This window comes from Porites lutea, chromosome 4 (genome assembly GCF_958299795.1).
Source record: "Porites lutea chromosome 4, jaPorLute2.1, whole genome shotgun sequence".
NCBI lineage: Eukaryota > Metazoa > Cnidaria > Anthozoa > Scleractinia > Poritidae > Porites > Porites lutea.
In genome coordinates this window covers 12602700-12623672 of record NC_133204.1, presented here as the reverse complement: position 1 = coordinate 12623672, position 20973 = coordinate 12602700, and the positions used below count along the sequence as shown (strand labels likewise).

Below are 20973 nucleotides of genomic sequence, written 5' to 3'. Positions count from 1 at the left end.
TCATTTTACACTACCCCATTCAAATACTAACAAATTAGCGATCTTGGTAAATAAGGGAAGCCCTTATAAATTAGGTTGCGAACAGCAGACGTATTTCCGGTCGTCGCTTCTTTCAAGCGACGGCCGGAAATTCGTCCGCGGTTCGCGGGCTAGTAGAAATCGGATTGTAAAAATTTCTCCGATTGTGCTCACCTACTATTGATGTATTGATACAGTCATCACACAAATGACGTCTTGAATAAGCTGACACTCAAATGCTCTTAGGAAAAACGAAGTCCTCGGCGCAGATCATAAAAACTGCTTATGCAACTGGTTTGGGGGACAAACAGAGTGAAACATAGTACACGTTGTAATGAATTTAAGAGGATATTAAATCAAGAATCCCGGAAAATTCACGTAGTATTTGCCATAGCGGGGAGGGGGTACTGTGATATATTGATATATGGGCTATATAGGTATGTGCCGCTGTGAAGGGTATGGTTTTCAAGCAGTTTACTTTAGGATATGGTATATAAATCAGAGCGTTTGGGTCTAGAAAGGATATCATTTTTCAGGAAACTGATCAGTTGGTTCAAGATTTTATCTAGACTAGGGATTGTGGAATAAGTTTTGTTTTGGCTAGACTGTGCTAGTGACCTCAGTGGTTTCTGGAAAACAGCTACTCTAGGATAGGGGCGGATTTGGGGAGTTCAGCTGAACTAGCTCTAGTAAAGGTTAAGGGTTCCAGAGTCCCAGCGGCACACCCCCACCCAGAACCCCCCCCCCCCCGGGAGCCATAGCTCATAGCTCACTTCCGAAAAGAGTGATAATAGCCTGGGACCCAAACTAAGGGCGAACATTTATGGCATTGTTTGGGGGGACAGGGGACAAGTCGGGCGGCCACCTTCAATTATGACGAGAAATGCAAGTCGTTGTGTGCCTTAGTGCACAAATAACTTCAGGAACTCCCCTGGTCTGGCATTTTATAGAATACCAAGGGCAAGACGTATCCAGCGAGAATGTGTACGTTTGCTTCGGAACGCTAATTTGAACGCTGTGGCTATATGGCCGGCGGTCAAGGTTTTCAAAACACTAACTGTCCGGTAGTCTTGTCTTTTCTATCAATTTCACAAATCGAAAAAAACAGCTAATTTAAACTATCATATTGATTAAGAAGCTAAGAGTCAAACGATTCTGAAACGTTTTATAGGTCTCAATTTAACGTTTAGTTTACGCTCAGGGCTCAGAAAACGAAACCATGTATTGTGACACTTACAACTTTTTAAAGGTCGACTGCCGGTCAAGATTTTCAAAACACTAAATGACCGGCAGTAGGAAAGAGGAAATGGGAAAGAGGAAAGAGGAAAGAGGAAAGAGGAAAGAGGAAAGGGGAAGGAAGAAAGAGGAAAGAGGAAAGAGGAAAGAGGAAAGAGGAAAGAGGAAAGAAGAAAGAGGAAGCTGTAGCCTGCGTAGCAAGCGTTCCCGCACGAGTTCGTCCTGAAAGTGTGGAAGAGAGCAAAAAAAAAGGAGTGACGGGGGAGGGGGAGGGGAAAGAAGGAAACGCTTGCCGGCAAACCCCACGATTTTGAAAAACTACGTTCGCCCACAAACGCAGCTTCTGATTGATGCGGTGCTAGTAGTGTTGATTACTTAGCACTCGAAACATCAAACCAGGTATGTTTTGTTTACGTGCATCACAGATCTGGTCTCATGTCTCATCTGATTTGTGCTCGCAGATTACAAATGCTTTGGATGCGTAAAGGTGGGATCTGGCCTCACAAAAGGGAAGACAATAGAGGAATTCGCCTGGCTAATGTTAGTTTAACCGCCTACTCCACTATGAATTCGGTACTGCCGCGCGTTCGTGGTAACCAATGTACGTAAAAGACTCCTATGACACTGTACTGTCGCAATTTGTAATAATCATCGCACTTTGTAATACCTGTCGCAATTTGTAACAAATCCATCGCACTTTGTAATACCTGTCGCAATTTGTAATAAATCTTGTCGCACTTTGTAATAAAAAAGCTGTCGCAATTTGTAATAACAGTCTATCGCACTTTGTAATAAACTAAGCTGTCGCAATTTGTAATAATTCCATCGCACTTTATAGCGGGGCTCCCACGCGCGCGAAGCGCGCGTGGGACAGAGCCCCATACTCATGGAATATGGTCAACCTCTTTTCATTTGGTTGTCACGTGACTGACCGAGCGTACGTACGTACGTACGTACGCGTCTACAGATTGTACGGGTAGGGTAGGGGAGACTATCAAAAGGAAGGGAGGGGTATCTCAGGCGTGTCTTGGCAAATCCACATCTTTTATATTGGACATTCACAATATGGTCAATTGACAGCTGTCAAAAGGGGATACCCACTGACCAGTATCACATGACCATATTGTGGGCTCATGTGTGAACTCATCGAGGTGACGTAATTTATTTGGAAGCTGTCCGCTGACCAGTAATTGTTTCACTAGATCGCGGACTCAAGTCTCGAGTTCTGGTAGCCCGCGTATTTTTGGCGGGAAATTGCGTTGACGACTGAAAAAGAAATTTTCAGTTCATTGTCTTTTTGAGACACAATATTATTACTCTACACTGTTAAAGTTTTACTAAAGGATAAACGAATTAGAAACAATTTTTATTGCTATGTCAACAAACAATAGCAGAGAAAATATAATTTGCAGAACACAGGGTTCAGGTGAAGAACAACGGGAAAGAGAGCGGCAGAGAGCAAGAATTAACTGGGGAAGAATGAGCGAAGAAGATCGCCAAAGAAGGCGCGCTCGGGAAAGAGAAAGGAGACGAAATTATAGCGAAGAACGCCGACAAGCAGAAAGAGTCCGGGCTCGAGAAAACAGACAAAATGCTAACGAAGAACGCCGAGAAGCGGAAAGACTCTGTGCTGTGGAAAACAGACAAAATTGTAGCCAAGAACGCCGAGAAGCGGAAAGACTCCGTGCTGTGGAAAACAGACAAAATTGTAGCGAAGAACGCCAAGAAGCGGAAAGACTTCGTGCTGTCGAAAATAGACAAAATTGTAGCCAAGAACGCCGAGAAGCGGAAAGACTCCGTGCTGTTGAAAACAGGCAAAATTGTAGCGAAGAACGCCGAGAAGCGGAAAGACTTCGTGCTGTTGAAAATAGACAAAATTGTAGCGAAGAACGCCGAGAAGCGGAAAGACTTCGTGCTGTTGAAAATAGACAACATTGTAGCGAAGAACGCCGGAAGCGGAAAGACTTCGTGCTGTTGAAAATAGACAAAATTGTAGCGAAGAACGCCGAGAAGCGGAAAGAGTAAGAAATAGACTATACAGGCAAAGACGAAGCAATGAGCAACGCGAAAGAGAGGTACAAAGGCGAAGACAACGGCGACAAAATAACCGGACTGTGTTGGCAGAAGGTGAGTATAAAGATGTTGTTGTTGTTGTCCTTGTTGTTGTTAGTTTAAGTTATTTAAACTTTTAACAGTTGAAAAAGGCGATTACGAAACCTGTGCAGTTCAAAATGCCAGCCCGTGCCAGGCTTCCTCTTGAGCCTCGAGGGGACGAGGGAGAGAGAAAATACAAAAAAAATGGCGCTTGTACTCGTGGACAATATTATCCAAAACGAACGCTGCTTTTACCGATTATACATGTAATTCCTGAGTTAATTTCTGCAATACAACTGTGAAATCGCACGTGAGTAAGCCGATAAACTTGTGTAAATTGTTGGTGTTTTTTGTACATTCGAGTGGATTCGCATCCCTTGTCTTTCCCGGCAGGATGGCCATTTGGACTATAGTTTGTTTCATTTCACTTTTATGAAGCCAATTTTTAGGGGACTAATAAGTTGTCAGTTAAAATTGGATGCCTTTTTTCTTGCAATGTGACTGTTCGTAAATGTTTTTGCAGTTCAGTGTGTCCAAGGAGCGCCCGCTGAAAGAGACTCAGCGCAGTTTGGATTTGATGGTGCAGGTGAGCTTAAGTTTGATTAAGAATTGTTTGATCGGTCTGAAAAGTAGACAGAGTGTAGTGTTAGCTTAGTTCCCGATCTTGCAAGTGAATTTTAAATTTGCTCTTTACCTGGAGTAGACGCCTCTAAGATTTTTATAACTTTCATGGATACCTTTTTTGAATGTGGATAATATATGATGTTGTATTAGTACAGCACATTGCTTGACCCTATCCTTGTGAAGCTCGATATAGTGTGAAAAAAATTACTTTCACTCGGATTAAGTAGTTTCGAGATAGGATTATATAACAAGCAGAGCATATCAGAGACAGTCAGTAATCGGGACATCAACTTTTATTTTTCCCTATTGTGGAAATGTGGAAGTTGTTATTGTAAAATACCGGTAAAGTAGTAAACATGCGTACTATTATGCAAATTCAATTGTGATTGCCAGTTGGATAGTTGGGATGTTGTGTTTTTATGCCATATTGACACCAGTAAATAAAAAAGTATATAATTAATTAGCTAATGATAGTGTGATAAAAGAAGAAAGTATTACATGTAATTATTTATCTACTTGTTGTGTATCATTTTGGATAAGTTGTGGAAACTAAAGGTGAAGATCATGCCATATTCCCCTTTTAGAAAAAAATTTTGCTAGATATTAAAGCAACAGAAGAACTTGTTACTAAAAACCTCCAATTTGCTCATGAGATGGAATGCTCTCTGCAAGTTGAACAGCGGCAGAACAATTCACATGCAGATTAGGGAATGTAATCATCCTGTTTTACAGTTATGTCTTCCTGTTTTCTTTAGCCTGAGATCATGTCTTCTGCTTATTATCTCTATATGTCCCCTCTCCCCCCAAAAAAGGAATGTCTACTTGGAGGTTATGTTTCATTCTGCTTCTTGTTAACATGTTTATTGATGTTTCAATTACTTTCATTGATTGAGATGAATAGAAAGTTTTTATTATGTTATACTGTAACATAACAAAAGTAAAGCATGCACTCTGATTGGTGAATTACCCATTTACTATTTGCCTATAAGTGAATGGTGACGAAAGCTAGCATGCGCTCAAAGCCGTACCTGTCACTTTCTATCCCACTCTATTTGTTCCGTCATACAACGTCATTAATTTAGGTAGGTATTAAATGTTCTTTTGTTTCTTTGCAGAATGTCATTCCCAAGTTGAAAGCCAATGTGTACATTATGCTGCTGGTGTGAATGATGTTGAAAGTGTGAACCCTGTAGGTCCCATTTCAACAGTGGAAAATACAGGTACATATGTAAACATGCTATTTAATGTTATTGCAACCAGTACCATGCTCAAGGTCATGGTATGAATAATAATTTAGATCAAAACAACAAAGTTTTTTTCTCTACAGATTTTAAAAAAGAGCCTAATACATCACAAATTTTGTTAAAATTGTGATTAATTGGTAACAGAACTTCATGTCGTCCAATTTGGACTGTAATCCTACTCGCAATTAAACAAATTTGACTCCTGCTATTCAGTCGTCCAATTTTGTCACTCACTCGTATGATTACAGACTGAATTGGACTCCACTCAGTCCTGTTACCATTACTAATTCATTAAATGGAGTAGTGACTATTATTTACGGAAATACATTACTGCCGTGTAATGTTGCTTGATTACAAGCAAATTATTACTGATTTGATTGTTGTTTGACTGTTCCAAAAGTTACCTGGAGCTATTTTTGGTCAAGATACTAAATTCATAGAAGACTATTAAAAGCAAAACAGTTTTTGTTGTTATATGTGGGTCAATTTCATAACAATTTCTTCTTATGCTTTCACTTGTTTAAAATGGCCTGATATATACAAACTGTAAGTGTGTAAGTAGACTTTATTACTTTACTAGGACAAGATTTTGAAACAGGGAATCCTGTATTAGAAAACTGTCTGATTTTCGAAACAAGTGACTCACTGGAAGCACAGCAACCTGTTCCAGAAACAAACAACAGTAGCCACTTGGAAGATAGCCAACTAATTGCTAGAGCAAGGGCAGTTGGTGTCATCTATGAGTTTGCACAGCCTGGTTTAGTGGAAACACAGGATGACAGAAGAAAACGATATCGGCGAAATCAAAGGAGAATAACAAATGAAGAAAAAAGGTTGCGTGAAGTTGTTGGAGATCTACCACCACCTCCACCAGCAGGGTCAAGTGACTTAGAGCATAATGCATACTGTGCTATACGAGCATTTGAGGTGGAGCAGATGACATACAAGTTCAGTTGTTGTGAAGTTTGCAAGGAACGAAGATTGGAATGCCAGGGCAGTGGGAACATGTGCTCTCGCTGCAGGCGAGATAAGAAGGTACCAAAGGTTTGGTCATATGAGAACAACATGGACCCAATGTGTGTTCCTGAGGAGCTGTCTGGAATGTCAGATGCTGAGCAGATGCTGATAGCAAGACTGGCGCCAACTGTGCATGTACATATGTTGAAGCATGGAGGTATTGCTTCAAAAGGACATTGTATTGCTTTCCCTCAGGCTGTGCAGGAACCAGCAACTATTCTCCCACGTCTACCAGCAGAGGTGGATATCATACGTGTGAGAAGACAAGGAAGAGATGATACGCATAAAGACTTCAGGGTCAGAAGGTACTGTGTTCAAGAAGCTCTTTGTTGGCTGAAGGACAATAATCCTGCTTATAGTGACATTGTTATTGATGTTGCCCGCATACACAATCTACCAGAAGATGGTGAGTTGCCGAATTTAAGAACCATTGAGTTTTCTGAAACAGAGCGTGTGGATGACCAAGGCCCTGCTCCGCAGCAATTAGATGCTGGTGAAACTGATGGTAATGATGACTCAACAGTTTCTGGGATTATTCTTCCTGAGCCAGGAGTTAACGTACAAGAACAAGTTGAAGCAGCCATAAATGAAGTTGTGACTGAACCTCAAGAAGCTGAAACAGAAGAGCCACAACAACGACCAGTGATCCCTTGGCCGAGCACGGACACAACACCAGCATCTGAGTTTACCACTCCCTTTTTTTTCACTATGGCATTTCCTTGTTTGTTCCCCTATGGAAAGGGTGACTTCCACATAAACCGTCCAGTAACATGTCCTGCACTCCATGACTGGGCAGAGCACTTGCTGTGGTATCAAGATGGGAGGTTTGCTCGGCATAAAGTGTGGAAGTTTGTTGCTCACAACATGATCATGAGGAAGCGTGCCCTGGAGCAGAGCAGGTTCTTTGTTGATCAGCAACTGGGAGACCCACAAATAACTGTTGGAGACCTGCAAGAGCGACTAGCGAGGGGTGATACTTCATTCACCAACAAGCTGTTGTATTTTGGTGCAAATCTGCGCGGTACGGCTCAGTACTGGCATCAGAGACGCAGAGAGCTTCGTGCCCTGGTCGAGTTCATGGTAAATGAGAAACGAGGATTGCCTTCGTTTTTCATGACTGGAAGTTGCGCAGAGTTTTACTTTCCCCCACTAAGGAGACTACTGGAACAGTACATCCTCCAGACGACTGGTGAAGAAGTCAACCTTGCTGAAGATAGCAATGCCCGCTTCAAGGCTGTTCAGGAGAATACCCATGTAGTGGTGAAGTACTTTGACCTACGTACCCAGTCATACCATGAAAAGGTACTGAAGCCAGTGTTTGGTGTCTCTGATTATTGGTACCGCTATGAATTTGCAAAGTCTCGGGGTCAGATTCATTGGCACCAACTCAGCTGGAGAGATGACAGGCAGCCACACCAGCTGTTACATGAAGCTCGTGAACATGGTTGCGATGATGAGGAGTATGCAGCTAGACTAAGCCAGTGGGCTGATGAAAACTTTGCTATGACAGCATTACACCCAGCTGGCAGTGATGAAGAAGGACAACCAAGAAAAGACCTCTGGCCTCCACCTGAGGGTTCGGCTGACCCGATATCAGAGGATAGGGATCCCCTGGTTAAAATGCTTATGGAAATGGCCGCAACACAAGATGCAATACTGGAAGATCATTTGCTTCTAGTGAACCGGGTTGGGCTGCACAGTTGTTCTGATTACTGCTTGAGGACTCCGCGTCATCCTGAGCCAGGATTGCAGCCAAGAGAACGGGTATGTCGCATGGAGTTTGGAAGTGAGTTTCATCCAGGGAAGAAACTGAGAAATAGTCCTGAAATTGTGGAAGATCATAATGGAGCTCCCCGCCTTGAGATGCCGCGTGACCACCCACGATTGGTTCAGCAGTCTCGCTATCAATTACAATCTTGGAGAGCAAATGGGGACGTGAGCTTGATTCTTTCCAATTCTCCCCCAGACAATCCTTGCACCGATGATATCATAGCTATAATTGACTATGTATGTGGCTATGCATGCAAGGATAGTGAACCCACTGGTGCAACTGCTGATCTCTTCAAGGACATGGTGAATGCCGTTGATGCGACTGATGCAGACCAAGTAACCGGCAAATCAATGTGTGCCAAGATGCTCATAAAGACTGTGGGAAGACGAGATATCAGTGGGCCTGAGGCATCATTTGAGCTAAGTGGACTAGCACTTTGGCGATGTAGCCGTTCATTTACATATTTGTCAATGTCAGGGTCGAGACGACTTGAACGGGATGGTGACACAGCAACACGCAGTACCCCTTTGGATAAGTACCTTGCACGACCACGGGAGGAGCATTGCTCTTGGTACCATTTTGCATGCAAGGATGGTAAAGTTCCTGTGGTGAGTGGTGGTGCTACTCACGCCACATGGCCGTTGAATGAGGACTACTGTAGAACAATGCTTCTGTTACACTGGCCAAACTGGTTCGACATCGAAGAAGTAAAGGGAGATGCTGAATCTTGGATTGATAGGTTTAAGGACTTTCTTCGTACCAGTGAGTGCCCAAAATTCGTGAAGGCCCAAGTATCTAAGGCACAGCGTTATGCAGAGCATCCACAGGAAGCAGTATTTGAAGAGGATGAGGATGATGATGCTGTAGAAGCAGAAGAACAACCAGATTGGGTGGATGTCTATGCAGGCCAGAACCAGAGATATGAGGGTGTAGAGAAGGACTTTGATTATGATGATGGTGGAGCTGAATATGACTGGAACAATACGTGCATAATTCTTCCTGAGGGTAGAGACCCCAAGAAGTGGCTTCAAGAAAGGATAAGGGAAGATGAAGAACAGGAAGCAGAACCTGAAGACCTTGAATTGCCACAGGTGTCTCTGTTGTCTCTAAATGAGAATCAGAGAGCCATAGTGAGTCTGGTGTTACACACTCTTTACAACTTTCTCGAAAACCGTGAAGATTACCATCCTTTACGACTCGTGGTCTCCGGAACTGCAGGAACTGGGAAGTCATATGTCATCAAGTGCCTACAGAGATTGGTGCGGCAAGTTGTTGGAGTCAATGATGCCATACAGGTCATAACCCCAACAGGGAATGCTGCCTATCTTGTTCAAGGGAGGACAGCTCACAGCTTTTTAGGAATCCCAACTGGTGGAAGGTCCTGCAATGAGTTGACTGTGCCTTCAGGTCCTGTGCTAGAGAGAATTCAGAAAAAGTGTGAAAATCTGAAAGTTCTAGTTGGGGATGAGAGATCAATGTTTGGCCGTACCACAATGGGCTGGATGGAACAACATGCACGGTATGCAGTCAACAGGGGAGCAACTGCACATGAACTTTGGGGAGGCATGCCTGCGGTGGTGTTTATGGGAGATGATGTACAGCTACCTCCTGTATGTGACACTCCCGTGTACATTCCAGATTCTCGCAGCGCACCATCTAACCATGGTCGGTTGGTATGGATTATGTTCGACACTGCAGTTGAGCTTACTGAGATTGTGAGGCAAAGCGAATCTGAACAACAGCTGAGAGATGTGTTGACGTCGTTGAGAACTTATAATACAACACAGCAGCAAATCCATTGGTTACAGCAGTTTCAGTGGCACAATCTTCGCTTAAGCCATGGTCCAGAACTTCTCGCAAGGATGGATGAGCAAGGGCTGTATGTGTTTCCTACACATCACTTGGAATGGGAGCGTAATAAAACTAAACTACTTGAATGTAACAGAAAGCCAAATCACCCAGTAGTAAGGATCAAAGCAGTTGAGGAAGGTAGGCATGCCAAGAAGGTCGACAGTAATAAGGCAGGAGGATTGCTACCACTACTGTATCTTTGTCGTGAGAGTAAAGTTATGCTGGTAGTAAACTTAAAGGCTGAATGGGGTTTGTTCAATGGAGCAGTTGGCACAGTTGTGGACATTCTGTACAAAGATGGTTGCAGACCCACTGATGATCCTGCACCATTACCTGATGTTGTTTTTGTACGTTTCCCAGGTTATAAAGGTCCCCCTTATATAACTGAAGATCCAACTCTTGTTCCAATTGTGCCTGTAAGTCGGTCCACTGAGTGTATATGTCGATGCAAGCGTGTCCAAATTCCTTTGAGATTGGCGTGGGGAACAACTATCCACAAGTGCCAAGGGATGACTGTGGGTGTTGGGGAAGCATTCAGGTATGTTGTGATCCATCCTGGAAAGCATGACTTTGAAGCTAAGAATCCAGGAGCTCTATTTGTGGCGTTGTCAAGAGCAAAATCAGCAGGTGGGGAAGGAAGAGACCCTGATTTTGCATTTAACGAAGCTGTCCTCATAAATGAAGACAGATTCAGCCCTGTTAACACTCCAACTACCCGGGCTAGAGCAGTGGAGATGGAAAGACTTCATGTATTGGCGACTGAATGTCAGCAGAGAGATGCTTTAGCACCAGCATTTCAAGAGCAAACATTTCTAAGGCTGATGGAGTGGGCTCAGTCCCGAATTCACCACTGAGAGATCATAAACACATTTGATTGCCTAGTTGATGACTGTATGTGCATGTCATTTGTAGTTAAGTTGTTGATTTATTCTACATGTATTGCAACAGTCAGGGAGAGGTCAAGTATGATTTCTCATTTGTGACTATATTACTGAAATAAGTTTAATTCATGTGCCAAAAAACAGAGCAGGTGATTATGCATAGGAAATTAAAGGGCCATTAAAGCCCATTATGCTGTAATGATGAACCTTGATTATCCAGACGTGCAAACAAGTTGATTTTGCAGAAAAATAATTTGAGTCCACTAAGCTTCTTTATGGAAAATTATCCAACAACAGGCAAGGTAAAGCAAATGTATCCATAATGTGTGACAGTTATTATACATCAACACATGTAAGCACTTTTTGCTTTTCAATAAGACAAAAATGATGTGATGATCAATTTTAAATATTTATCAAAAAATGAGGGACTATGGTTAAAACTCATGCCGATATAGTGTATATAATTTCTTAAGGTCTGGATGATTGAGGTTCTCCTGTAAGCAGCTGTAAGCACAGGTGGTCATGCAAACAAATGCAATGAAACGGCATTGTTTAAAGAAACTGCTACATTGTAGCTGTAGGAACATCCTTGAGCACCCCTGAGAAAGTGGGTTTAATGTTCAATCTTATTCCAACTTTGTCACAACTTGACATTTAGCAGATGACAGAAAGCTTAGTGGCCAATGCCAGCTTTGTTTTAACTTAACATGGACCAGATGGTTCAAAGGTAAGTGTCCACAATGCCAGCTCTGTCGAGCAGATGGCTGAATGCATGGTGGTAGATGCCAGCTCGCCTTGTTGTGGCTTTGGAGCAGATGGCAGCCTCCACAAAATTGCTAGCAGATGCCAGTGCCCTGTGTATGTGTGCACGATGACAGCCAGCAATAAAGGCTCTGGATGCTGGGTAGTTTATGCCATAAAAGACAGAAAAAAGCAATTATAGCATTATCTCATTTTAAACTGTTTGCTCAAAAGAATCTTAAAAATTATTGCACATTTGTTGTCATTTCATTTTAAAGTTGGTGTAAGTTATTTAACAAATTCAAATTTGATATAAGTTGCTTCTATCGAGTTTATTATTAAAAAATATTATTGACTGTAAATAAGTTTTAATAATTGTGCAAGTATAAATTATTTTGTGTAATTTAAATAACTGGAAACTTTTTTAATCACTTATTTTAACCAGACTTTCTTGATACATGAAGTTAAGGACTTTTTTCTTGCTTTTATGTCATTATGGCCAAAATATACCGGACAGCATGAGCCTCAGGGGCCAGCCATTTGACTATTGAGGGGGGAGGTGTTTTGCGACAAGAACAAAAAAAATATTGCTGACAGAATTAGAGCGAAAAAAAATCCATTTAAAAAAGCTTACATGAACATCAAAAAATAGGGACAAAATTTGTGTTCATGCCAGTATAATAGATGATGGAAAATTTTTTTCAGCTTGTACGAAATGAGCTTCCCCCCACCTGCCCCTTTGAAAGGCAAATGGTTGAGCTCTTAATAGATCATAATCAGAGGGTGGTAAAGGGGGCCAGTCTGTACCTTCAAAAAAAACATAAAAATAATGTCACATTTTATGATGAATCGTAACATCTAAAGAACAAAGTTTGTTCATGTAAATTGGAACATTACGATCTTTTTTGCTGAAAATGATGTGGGAAAATTGATAATAGTTCATGGGAGTACTAAGGAAATGAAAATTCATATAGGACTAATCCTGTTTGGGCACTCCTCATGTCTAAGGGCACTACCCTTTACCACCCTCAAAAGACAATAATGGTTCATTCGAAGCAAAGTAATTTTTAATTCACAATCAACCTATGTATTATTTCTCAAACAATCGGAACAAAAGTGGCCCTGCATTGTAACAAAGATGATTGACAATTTACACCCGTGACTTTAAGGTGAGTTGAATTACATCTACTTTATCTTTGACTTAAAATTTACATATTTTCAGTTATTTTCACACTTTAAGCAGTGTTATAGTTCAATACAACAGTAGCTAATATAAAATTATATATACAATGTATAATATATAACATGTCAAATGGATCCTGTCAAAGACATCCTCTGCATACTTCAATAAACAGAATATCACAAACAAAGAGTAAAACAATTTTTATTGAGTTTTTCATCTGCCACCTATATTTTGACCAAAGCCACCTTCATCGGGGTGAATGGCCGTTACAACCATCACACTCTACCATAATTTCATATATACTGTACAAAAAAGTTCTGCTCTGTTGATGCTAGTTTAAGATGAAAAACTTATAGGAGAGTCTTTTTGTAATACGCTTTCCGTGTTTCTGGAAACATCTGGGAGATGACAATTTGCATAGTGGGAGAGGTTGCTTTTAAGTAGCAAAGAAATTGTAATATAATTTATAAGCCCTTGGTGTGCAATGTCAGAGAGCTAGATCATATTTATTTGCACCAGTGATATATCTCACAAATGCAAGGTCTTTTAGACATCCAGTTCACATGTGGCAATTCCCAATATTTTTTTTTTGTTAACAGCCAAGAAAAGTATAGAGAGTGTAAAGTTGAGAGTGCCACAGAAATATCACATATATCAGATGCTAATTAATGGTACAAGCTGGTTCAAGTTAACTGCTCTACAGTAACGAAACCAGTCCAAAGACTTGAACAACACCTGAAGATGTAAGTATTAGTGAAATATTTCATTTTCTTAATACCTCGCCAAATTGACTTTTGTACTCTCTTGTAACTACACAGTGAAATTTGCTGTTTTGTAAAAAGTAGGAATTCCTCTGTGTAATAGACATGTGGTTATATTTTTTAATATAAGATTTAGTTCTAAACTAACTCTTGTTCGCAGCATAGCTGTTAGAGTCCAGCTTTCATCATCAACAAGGAAAATAAGGGCATTCTCATGTAGATCAATACAAGCTGAGGCAATGTGTTCTTAGGACAAAAGGGGAAGTAATAGAGGGTATATTTTTTTCATATTATCTTTCCTTTTTGTTTATCTCAGGGAATCATCAAAAGCAAAGGACTAAATTTTATTGAGCATTTACTGAATGCACAGTGCACACTGAAACACAGCGGACACCTCAGTAGAATCAAGTTTTCACTGGAATGAAAAAGACTTTGAGGAATGTTTACAAAGTTAAATTTGTAGAGTAGTACAATCATATGCTATAGTACGTGCTTTATTTTAAATACCTCTTATTTAACAATTATTCTATTTTAATTCTTAATTCAACTTTTACAACCCTGTACAATTGTAATTAATAATTGCACTTTAGAACAGTACAATGTACTCACATCGCAAAGTACAATTGAAGACCAAAGGGATGGTATAGCCTCCATTTCTGTTCAAACCTACTTTCCTCTGATTGACCTGGATGATTTCTTCAATTTTCCAATTTAAATTCATAGCATCCCTTTATGGCCTGTTTTGACGAGATATTTGTGGACAGTGTTCTGATTCCGCTCACACCAACATTTGCTAACACATATCGTGAGTACCTTGCAAACTGTCTTGCTGTAGCTTTATGCTGGGCATCAGACAACAGATACAGATATATGATCAAGTAAAAAGAGTACATGCAAGTATAAGATTGGTTTTGGTGAACGCCTCACTTCACAGCTTTAAATAAGGCACGTACATTTCATCTATAAAACAATAGAAAAAGGTTGCTGGGTATTTTTCAAAACTTGCATCAACGTGATGGATTAGAAAAAGAAGAAGAGAAGTATTTTTTTTAAGAAAACCACGCTTACTATTTGTTAAGTACTTGGAATTCCAATCCAATGACAACTGTTGTCAAGAGTTCTGTCCTCTACACACTGTTAAACTTTTGTCAGAGCTGAGCTCCTGGTTACAAAGAAAGATGAGAAGGAATACAAGGTGCATCATATGAAGAAGTTAATTGCCACTGGAGATAAGTCTTTGGTCTTTTATTTTGCTGATATAACCCAGCAGGCAAAGAAAATGAAACATTCAACAGTTCCTGGTTGGCCACCACAAGAATCAGAAAAAGGTTAACAAGACGGAGGTATAATGTGACATGAAGAGGAGATACTGTAAACAAGATAACATCACAATGGCTAGACCCCTGCATAACAGACTGTCAGAACACCGAAATCGATACTGTCTTGCTATCTGGAAATATCTGGAAGAAACAGACCAAAGAGGGTTTTAATTAATGAAACAACATCATCGTCCGTGACTGATCATGAGAGCAGGTGGATTTCAGACAGAAAGTGTAAAGAACCATATAGATTATAGAAAGGTTAGCAGATTTGAACAGAAACAGGGGCTAGTACATTCATGTATGATGCACCAATCAGGGTTGTTACAAGTAGCCATCTGTGGGTGAAAATCACCACCTACTTAATTATTACAGTAGTCATCTAATTAACATGACACTGCACTTACTTTAATTAGAAACTGAGTCATATATTTGAAACTTTGTGACAATCTTGTTAACTTTGGCAATGATGTTAGAATTAATATTATGGAGAGAAATATTATTAGGAGTGTCCTTCTTTCAACAACATCATCAACATATAAGGAGACTTTTGCTTCATCACCTGGGCCCGGTTCCTGCAAAGCGGATTAATATACCGGAAGGTAAATACAATCGTGTACAGTTGAAACTCAACACAATGGCAAGTGGCTGTTGTAGAGAGGTTTAAAAAAGAGTCAATGAATGGATTTTTTGTCCACCGAGACAAAAAAAGTAGTCATTTTAGAGAGGTGGTCGTTAGTGGAGGTTCGACTGTATTATTAGATTCTAGATCATGACTGGATGTCAAAGTAAGGCACAACAATATTTTTGATCATTTGGTCAAGATGCATGTTCCTAGACAAGAACACTTTGCTCAAAATTTGGCTAAATAGTGGGTTAAACTTAACCATCGTTGGAGGAACTGAGCCCATATGGACTAATTTTTGTCTTTAGAAATTTACATTCAATCTATTAAAAGTGTTGATTGATAAAAATAAAGATATTATAAATTTCACTTTTCCTCTCAAAAAGGTTATTTTCCTCTCCATGACAGGCTGCTTTAATTGAAACTCTATTACTTCTCCCCCTCCCCAATGGTTGTGTATATGGACCATGTACAGGCCTATGTATGCTAACGTCACAAACCAAAACTTCTTCATTTTATAGCTTACCAAATTCATTCCCCAGGGCTGGCTATACACTGGCACTGAAGTGAAATTAATAATGTGTCATTTCTTGTAATGGGCTAAATGTAGCCTGCTAATAATTTTGGGGACATGGTTTGCACGTTGCAGCTTGTTCATATTTTTTGAAGGAGAAAATGGCCTCAGTTAATAATGTATGATTCCTGTTTCAGTGCTTGCAGATAACATTAAGTGCTAGGTCTTTTTTGGAGAGGCTTGTTACTGTTCTGTTAACGTTGTTTGCATTGAGATGCACAAATAAATAAAACACATGGTATAACTATTATTAGTAAAATCCAACTAGTGGTCTATCATCAACGCTGCATTCTGATTGGTTTAACTACTACTAGGCTATATGTTATAGCCCACTAGTAGCAATAAGCTCCGGCTTTAAAAACCAAAACAATGGCAGCTGAATTGTGTTTTGCTAGCTCAAGTTGTTTTGTCTCTATGTTTTTGACCAACTAGTTGAATTTTACTAAAACAATATTATTATTCCTCTTGCCCTTACAGCCTCTAGCTGAGTCATAGTCCATTCGGCCTTCAGCCTCATGAGTATTGACTGACAGAGCCCACTGGGGTGTGAGGAATAATTGTTAAATATTGGTTTGTCCTTGATGTGCAAAATAATATACATTGGTTTTTCAATAACAGGGCTGAAAATTATACCACACAATGACATGAGGTGGAGAGAGCAAGGGCAGCTATTGTAAAAATGTAGCAGAGAAAACTGAAGCTTGTTCCCACTCCTCAATATTGAGAATAACAAAGCAAAAGTTTCCTGCCAGCGAAACACAAAAGGTCAACTGCATCTGACTCTGTCTCTTCTTAGATACTTGTCTTAAAGGAGCTTTTATTAGAACAGTTCAGTTTTTTCATCTATGAGACATTGAGCACAGTGACCTTGAGTGCACTGCCTTCAATGGCAGCGAGTTTAAGCAACAAGAATGCTGACATCCCGGGCATCATGAATAGCAACTGGAAGTTTTAGGACTTGCTTGATGGAACTGTTCTGTCTTGCACAACCAATCTAAATGCCTTTGTTTGAACTTATGCCATACAAATTTGCTGAGACAGAGCACTAGAAGAAAGAGAATATTAACTTCGGGTTGCCATTTTTGACGTCTGGAACATCAATGTTCTTGTTGCTTAAGGTCCCGAATGTTACATAAGTGGTGTTAATATTATTACTTTTCCATTGCATGTCTTCACAGTTTCAGTTTAATTTCCTCATAGTCAGAATAAAATTTCTTGGTTTTGAAAAATTTTATTTTCCCGCATCATTTTTTTACCTGTGGATGTATTTAGTTAAAATAAGAAAAAGCATTGAGATCTGTAAAAAGAAGGTGTCCCCCCTTAAGCCTGTTCCAGACATTCAGATTGAGATTGAAAAGAGTAGGCAAAAAAAGGGATCCCCATTCTCCCCACTCACTCTATTTTTTACAGCCTCCACCATATAAAAGTCTGGAACAGGCTACAGGTTCTTTTATTAAATTTATGCATTAATTCGAATAACGAATACAGATCATGAGGACTTTTAGTTGCCTTGCAACTTGCTCAAGTCCACAAGAAGGACAACTTTGTAAATGAGTATATCAGAAACAACACCCTAATACACTTTGCAATAATTCCTCCTTTATTAATAATAATGATTTTTGACATGAAATCAAATACAATATAAATTGTTACACAAGCATAAGCAAATAACACCGGGTTTGCTACTTCTCAATTTTTGGCCTGCCTAAAAGAACTGTAGTGTCACTGTATGGCCACCCTTATGGCCTGTATTTTTTGGCCTCCTACCCCCCGTTGGCCTCCTATCCCCTCTTCCCTTCCACCTTCCCCTTTGGGCCCCCTTGGCCCTCTCTGAGGGCCCAGAGGAACAGTCTGCTCTTATGTGGCCCCTGCCACCACAGTTGAAACATTTCTCTGCAAAACAAAAAATATATAAAACAATTAACAAGGCCCTGAAGAGAACAGCTCCCTCTCATATAATTTTAACCTCAAATACTGTGGAGTTACATTAAGTAGAGGAACACTATCAAAGGAATTTCCCTGCATTTTCAAAAATCATCACTACTTCTACAGACTCAAGCATCCCAAAAATAACTGCAGATGTATTTGTAGGGTTTGACTCTGTCCCCCTCCCCCAACCGCCTCTCTCAGAACTTCCAATGGCCATCATGAACATTATTGTCTGTATGGGATGTTGGATACACTGACCACTGAATAGCTAGTGTTCTGTACAGAATAATTTCCAGCATTTTCAAGTACTTAAGACACCTTCATCCAGGACTCAACAATCAGAATTCTGCTTTAATGCCAGTTATGCAAGACTAAAAATCAAGTGGTTTGGACAATCACCCTACAAAATGGGACCTAGAAACAACTTTGTTTGCTGAGTTTATAGATTTCCAGGAAGTGTATTCTATTTTCCAGGACTTTCTACTTGTGGAAAATGCCACAAAAAAATTCCACGACTTTCCAGTGCCACTGATATGAAAGCAACTGATCAAGTCATTTTACAATTAAAGCAGAAAGAGTGGCACCAAAGCCTTTAGGCTTTAATCTTTATCCTCCACAAGCCCAAAAGCAGCTTATGCAATTAATTATGCAGATATGTAAGACGACCAAATGTTACCACCAAGCCTAATATTTTGAAGAGAATATATAGCTGACCAAAGATTCCAATTTATTATATGACTTTAATGTCAGGAAACAAGTTTGTTCACGAGTGATTGGGACTTCAGGGACACAAAAAATAGTCGAATGAACACTCATAAGAAAACCATAGTACACATAGTAAGCTGACTTTCTATAACCTTCATTTCTTGGAATGGAAACAGATTAATAGAATAATTTAAAATAAAATTTTTGACGAAAACGTACTGTTTTTAAAACGACTCCACTTCTCCTTCTTATTGTCATCTGCAATTTAAAAATGGCAGCATCAATTTTGCGTTACTGTTTAACCTATGCAAGGCGAACTGAGGGCAGAATTATCGAAAACAAAAAAGTAACCTAACCCAATTAATTTATGATTTTTTTGTACGAGTCTCCGAAACTTATCACATAAAAGCAAACAAAATTATACATTCAGTACTTACCAGGAGGAATTGGACGATCGACTGAAATTAAAGAAATTGCATGTTATTAAACTGACAAAATGAAACTACAATAGCTATCATTTCTGGATAATATTATGAGGATTCAGTAACATTAGACTTATATATAAATTCTCACGCACAACATTTAGGTGCGGTTACTGAAACAGAGTTTACACAGAGTTTAACAAAACCGTATTCTAAGGCGTTTTCAATTCAGAAGACTATTTTATTTTATTCATCTGTAAACAAAATATTTGCCGGTTCTGTTGATTTTCTTAAACCGCGTTCTAACTAAGACTATGTAGTAATAAGCGACCCTTAGCATTCAACTTATTAGGAGGTTGTCCATTGTTCCCTGAAAAAAAAAATGTGAATTAAAACTGAGAAAGTATCGTGAGTTGTTCCAACATCGTGGGGAGCGGCAAACGGAAATTAGTCTGTAAGGCAATAGACCCCGCATTCTACGCCGTTTTCGATTTTCGCCAACGCTGGATTGTTGTTAACGGTATCAATATTACATAAACTCTTATGCAAAACATTTACAAACGGTTATCAAAACAGAGTTTAGACAGTGTTTAACAAAACCGTGTTCTAAAGCCCTCTTCAGTCTATTTGGAAGACCTTTTCTTTATCCACTTCACTCTTTTCTGACGAAGTCACTGAGCGTGGTAGAAATATGTACCAGAGCCGTTCAACTGGTCAGCGTTAAAATTGTGGGGAGCGGTTGTCTTACATGACGTACTTTCTGAAAAGAACGTTTTCTGTGCATGAAGCTTTTTATTTCATGAAAAATGACAAAATATAGCCAGAAATATTGTTTTTTTCCTCATATTCCTTCGAACACACCCCAAACTTTGTAAAGGATTTGTATGGCAGAATTTCAAGGAAAAAACGCCAGAAGGTGAGCCTTTGTTTAGTACTCTCTCACTCGCGTTCCGTTCGAGCCATATTTTTACAGATTTTTAGCATCAACAACCTTTGTGGAAACAGAAATCTCTACTTTTTATTTAATTTGAGGGCTCATGTTGACAATTTTGTTGAAAACACTGTTTCAAAAGGTACGTTTTCCAAGCTACAACCCACTTTGAACGGCAAAGAATGTAGACTTAATCTGTAGCTTGTAGAATTTTAGAAGATCGATATAATTCTACAGTAAATAAGCTTTAAAATGGTATATTACTTGCACAATTTAAGCGTGTAATAAATATTTTATGAATTTTTGACGAGAACTGTTTTCCATGGTTTGATTTATGTCCAATTTTGACCGTCAGAAAAGAGTTAAAATAAGCCACCTCTAAACAAAATATTTGCCGGTTCTGTTGATTTTCTCACTTGGACTATGTTGTAATAAACGACCCTTAGCATTCAACTTACTGGGTGGTTGTCCATTGTTTACTGTAAAACAAAAAAAAAAGAAGAAGAAATTGTGCATTAAAACTGAGAAAGTATCATGAGTTGTTCAAACATCGTGAGAAGCGACAGACGGAAATATGTCTACGTGTGAATAGACCTTGCCTTCTACTCCGTTTTCAATTTTCGCCATTAAGTTTATATATTGTTTGTTGTTCACGGTATCAATATTAAAAAGGTTTCTAACGAAGATATGATCGTCACAGTGGTATATGCCATTGCAAATTAGCCTGAAAAAGGGCTTATAGCCCAGCCTAGAAGATCACATCTTATCAGGAGGTTGTTGGCATTTAACTTACTCGGAGGTTGGCCATTGTTCCCTGAAAAAAAAAAAAAAAAAAATCCGTGAATTAAAACTGAGAAAATACGATGACCTGTTCCAACATTGCGGGAAGCGACGTTGTCTGCGTGTCAATAGACACCAGCGGAGAGGGAGGGGAGTTAGTGCATTAAAATTACTCTGCAGACCCCCCACAATTAACTAGAAGAATACATTCATATAATGTATTTACAGAGTATAAATGCCACTTTCTGTGCTTATTTAGCAAGGGAT

At 39.6% G+C, this 20973-nt stretch overlaps 1 protein-coding gene and 1 long non-coding RNA gene across 2 annotated transcripts; both read left to right on the top strand.

Moving 5' to 3' along the window:
- The first annotated feature begins 5504 nt into the window (after nucleotides 1–5504).
- Nucleotides 5505–11755, top strand: LOC140935957 (uncharacterized). The gene has a single exon (XM_073385531.1). The coding sequence runs from the start codon at nucleotides 6153–6155 to the stop codon at nucleotides 10707–10709; it is 4557 nt and encodes a 1518-aa protein (XP_073241632.1). The 5' UTR covers nucleotides 5505–6152; the 3' UTR covers nucleotides 10710–11755.
- A 119-nt stretch (nucleotides 11756–11874) lies between these two features.
- On the top strand, nucleotides 11875–17162 carry LOC140935965 (uncharacterized). Its single transcript, XR_012165278.1, has 3 exons — nucleotides 11875–12646; nucleotides 13260–13403; nucleotides 13738–17162. It is a non-coding gene; the product is annotated as an uncharacterized lncRNA (long non-coding RNA).
- Nucleotides 17163–20973: the final 3811 nt, after the last annotated feature.

Bases quoted from the DNA above. Each gene is read 5' to 3' on its own strand.
- LOC140935957 (XM_073385531.1), top strand. From the start codon at position 6,153: ATGACATACAAGTTCAGTTGTTGTGAAGTTTGCAAGGAACGAAGATTG.